The 4,068-nt window shown below is 59.6% G+C and overlaps 1 protein-coding gene across 3 annotated transcripts in view; it reads right to left on the reverse strand.

Moving 5' to 3' along the window:
* Window positions 1-1,646: 1,646 nt before the first annotated feature.
* Espnl (espin like) overlaps window positions 1,647-4,068 on the reverse strand; it is a 24,545-nt gene continuing 22,123 nt past the window's right edge. For 2 of the 3 annotated variants that reach the window (XM_050163128.1, XM_050163126.1), the window contains exon 9: window positions 1,647-3,269. In XM_050163128.1, the coding sequence (XP_050019085.1) occupies window positions 1,647-3,269 (1,623 nt within the window). The remainder of the gene's footprint in view (window positions 3,270-4,068) is intronic. The other variant, XM_050163127.1, reaches the window with a different exon arrangement.

The following is a 4,068-nucleotide window of genomic DNA, read 5'->3' on the forward strand; positions in this document are numbered from 1 at the left end:
TCCCAAGAGCTGGGGTGATAAGCAAGTGCGCACCAGCCAGAAACAGGAATTTTATTTAGCAAACACACATCCCGCTTCAGCTCCCAGTGAGACTCTAGAAGCAGAGGAAGCCAACGGTTGGGTAGAGGGGTTCACCAGTCACCCCGGGAGCAGGTCCCAGGGTAGGCTAGGGCTGTAGGCAACTCGTAGCCAGAACCAACGCTAATGGAATTTGTGGCTCTTTCCGCAACAACACCCTTTACCCACACCAGTTTTATCTCCCTGGAGGTCCCTTTCTGTGGAACCCCTGCCTAGTCTTTGGTCTGAGTGGGCTCTGCTCCAGTCAACAGCCCCAAAGGTTAGGGCTCCGTACTCCCCCTAGTGGTGATGTGGGGACACTGCAGGAGACTCGTGGAGATGGCCTGTCCTCATTGAGCATGCCTTTGCTTCAAGGAAGTTGGCTGCAGATCCCCTTCCCATGTATTCTCCTCACAAATCCCCTAGGCCAAAGTTCCCATGGGTCCCAGCCCAGTTCTTCTGGGCCCCAAGAGCTGGGTGGTGGCTCATTCTTCTGCATGCTGCCGGAATCTGAAGACAAGCCAGCCTTACAGCCTGGAGGTTCCCTCTCTAGCCCCTGGCTGCTGTAGCTCTCTATAGTACCTGGAATCCCCAAGGGTATTTGGCTCCTTTCTCTGTACCTAACCAGGAATGGGGGTATTATGTAGGTGACACCCAGATGCCTGTATGAACACCCCTGGTATGTCCTACCCTCGCTGAATGCTATTCCCAGAAACTCAGTTTACCTTCAGAGGGCGCCAACTTCTCTGCTCAGAGGACTCCTCACTCACCTCTTGGTGTCCCTGCTCATGGGACTCTCCTGTGCCCTGCTACTGCCTCCACTTGTGGGTCTGGGAGGGGCTGGACGGCGGGAAGACAAAGGCCTAGCCTGGAACATTCCCTCAGGGAACAAGCAGAATCAGAGGAGAGATGTTGCTTGCATGATGGCAGAGGCTATGACTGACCAGCAGGACAGTCGTCAGGGCAAGGCCACTTGCCTGCCTTGGGGCTTTGAAGTCTCCTCCATAAGCCCTCCTGCCCTCTTCTTCTCTCCTGCCAGGGAGACTGTTCAAACTAGACATGGCTCCACTCCAGTTACAGATAGGAGGTTGCAAGAAAGAAAGAAAGAAAGAAAAAGAAAGAAAGAAAGAAAGAAAGAAAGAAAGAAAGAAAGAAAGAAAGAGCAGAAGCAGGGCTGAGGTCTGAAGGGGATGTAGAGAGGCTGTTGCTGTGGCTGAGGCCATCTGCACCATGGAAACAGGAGTGGGACAGCCAGGTGACTGCTAGAAACAAGTCTGATGGGGGGGGGGGGGAGCTGGTCAGTGCTGGGATGCCAGCTCCTTGACTGCATGGCATCACACCCACATGGCCACTCGAGGGTCTGAAGCCTGGGCTCACTGGTGACAAAGATTTTGACCGCAAGTCAGAAGAGATGGACACCATGACTTAAGAGACCTCTGGTCTCCGTGAAGACAGACTGGAGTCAGCCTACACCATGCCCACTTCACGTGACTCACAGGGAAGGAAGAGAATGAAAAAGAGGAACCCCACCCCACCCCACCCCATCCCACTCCACCCCCAGAGTTCCATTCATTCCACCGGGTGAACTGTCATTCTCCAAAGTTAAACATTTCCGCTTCTTTTTCCTTCCAGAAGGCGAAGCTGCGGTCGATGTAGCCACAGATGTCCCCGCTGTTGAAGCTGCCCCGCTGAGAGTCTGACCCCAGCCTCGGGATAGCAGGTTCGGGGCCGCTGCCAGGGAGGGCAGCGTGGGGCAAGGATCCTAGTGGTGTCAGGCCCAGCTTGCGGCCAGGTTCCATGTCCCAGGCTGGACCCTGGCAGGAACCGAAGAAGCGGGCTTTGATGTCCTCGAAGCCGTCAGTCCAGGCACGGCGGCCCGCGGCCACCTCGTCGGTCACCGCCTTGTGGAAGGCGCGCACTGCCTCCCAGCCATGCGCGCCCAGGTTCTCAAAGACCTCGAAGCACAGTAAGTGGCGCATCTTGCGCTCCTCGGCCGGCAGGTCGCATTCCAGAAGCTGGAAGTAGCCGAGCATGAAGAGGTCCAGCGAGAGGCTGTTGTAGGGTACCGGCGCCCCATCCACGTGCGGCAAGAATTGCTCAGGGGACAGGGGCCCGCGCGCCCTGCGACTCAGCCTCCGCAGCTGCCGGGCCGGCACATGCGCCATGATGGCCTTCCAGGTGCCCAGCAGGTGGGTGATGATGCCGCGCTGCTGCCACAGGTGGCCGAGCCGGGGACCATCGCTGGGCGGCGGGGAGGGCGACCGGGAGCTACCGGTGGCCTCGTTGCCCCTGGATCGCGCACGCTGGGCCTCCAATGTCCTGCAGGCGGCCGTCCTAAGCGCGGGTGTGTAGGCGGACTTCTTCCAGTGGCCGAGGAACAGCATGACGATGCGCTCCTTGCGCAGGCTGGCCAGGTCCAGCCCCGGCCCCGCGCCAGCCTCTGACGGGGCCTCCTCGCAGCTAATGCCAGAATCGCTGGCCTCCTCCGTGTCGCCCGGCCGGGGCTCCCCGCCCATCGGGTCGCCTCGGGGCTGTGGCGGTGCCGACCAGCAGCCTCGCAGACACTGGCCGGGCCGCCCCCCCATTTCACAAGGACCGGAGTTCGAGGCGTAGGGAAGATCCGGTGCACACTCGAAGTTCCCCCGCAGCGTCCGCACCGACACCCCGCACTCCTGGATCTCGCGCTGGGCCTCGCTTCGAGGCGGGCCGGTTATGGCATCCTTTCCCGGGTCTTGCGGGACGGGGACGGGCGGCTTTTCCCCATCTCCCTGTGTCAGCCCGTTCATGCCCTTCAGCAGCAGGGACATGCTGCGCACCAAGCGACCTATATGGCTGCACCAGAAGGGCAGAGGCTGCCCGCTGGGCTCGACCTTCCTCAGCTCGGCTGAGGCTTCGAGTTCAGGTGCCAGGACCTGGGCTTCCTCGTCTTCCAGGCCTGGAGCCCGGGGTAGAAAGTGACTGTTGACGGTGATGCTGACCAGGGGCTCGGGCAGGAGGGCCTGTAGCTGGGCTGCCAGCCGGCCCAGCTCGCTCTCATACTCCTGGCAGCGCCGCCGGAGCTGCAGGTCGTTGATCTGCTTCTCCAGGTAGACAAGGTCATCCTCTGTAAGCAGCTCCCCAAAGGGGCCCAGGATAGCCTGGTGCGTTTGTGAGTACCTCCAGGTCGCCTGTTCTGCAGGGGTGGGGCCCGAGCTTCGGCTCTGACTCTGATCCTGGGCACAGGAAGGCAGGGTTAGAAGCCCCCACTGCTCACACTGGTTCCCCACAGCCTAGCCCTTGGACAGCAGCTGGCCCTCCCCTGGCTTTACAGAATGGGAACCCAGGGGAAGATTACCCCGGAGCACATGGAGAACGGCCTGATCCCCATGGCCTCCTTACACCTCTTGGTGCTGGCTGTCAAGATGCCCAGGGCATCCACTTTACCCTGAGCAGCCCTGCCTGCCTCCTCGTGAACCTCGGGATGGCCAGCATTGTGATATGCAGTGTCGAATTTGTAAGGGGCCAGCAGAGAGACCTCTGCCTCGTGCAAGGTATCCCTCCAAACCTCTTAGCGACCCTTCTCCACATCCCAGAGCCTCTTGTCTCTGCAGAACCTTAGCCCACTCTTGGAATCCAAGGGTTTTCCTGGCTGCAGCCCCGCCACTACTGCTGCTGTGCCTCCAGTTTCTGAAGACAGGGCAGGAAGTAGACACATTTGTTGGAGACAGGCTGCAGCAGGCAGGAATCCTTAGAGCCTGCGCCTGGGAGAGACGTGACTGGCGCAGCAGTGTTCCTACTTTGAGTGGCTTCAGAACCATTGCCGGCTGTCCCTGTTGACCGTGCTGTAGGGCAGTTCAGCTCTAAACCTGGACACAGTGCAGTTCCCAAGCCTTTAGGGCAAGAGTCTAGTTTTGCTCGTCTAATCAGTATCCAGAAGCCTGTGAAAGCCCAGGCGAAATCACAGCCCCTTCTCTGCTCAGACATAGATGCTTTCTAGACAACTGCAATCTCCTCAGTCCCCCCTCCCCCCAC

Source organism: Alexandromys fortis, unplaced genomic scaffold (genome assembly GCF_014885135.2).
Source record: "Alexandromys fortis isolate MF-2015 unplaced genomic scaffold, M_Fortis_MF-2015_v1.1 scaffold_139, whole genome shotgun sequence".
Classification (NCBI taxonomy): Eukaryota; Metazoa; Chordata; class Mammalia; order Rodentia; family Cricetidae; genus Alexandromys; species Alexandromys fortis.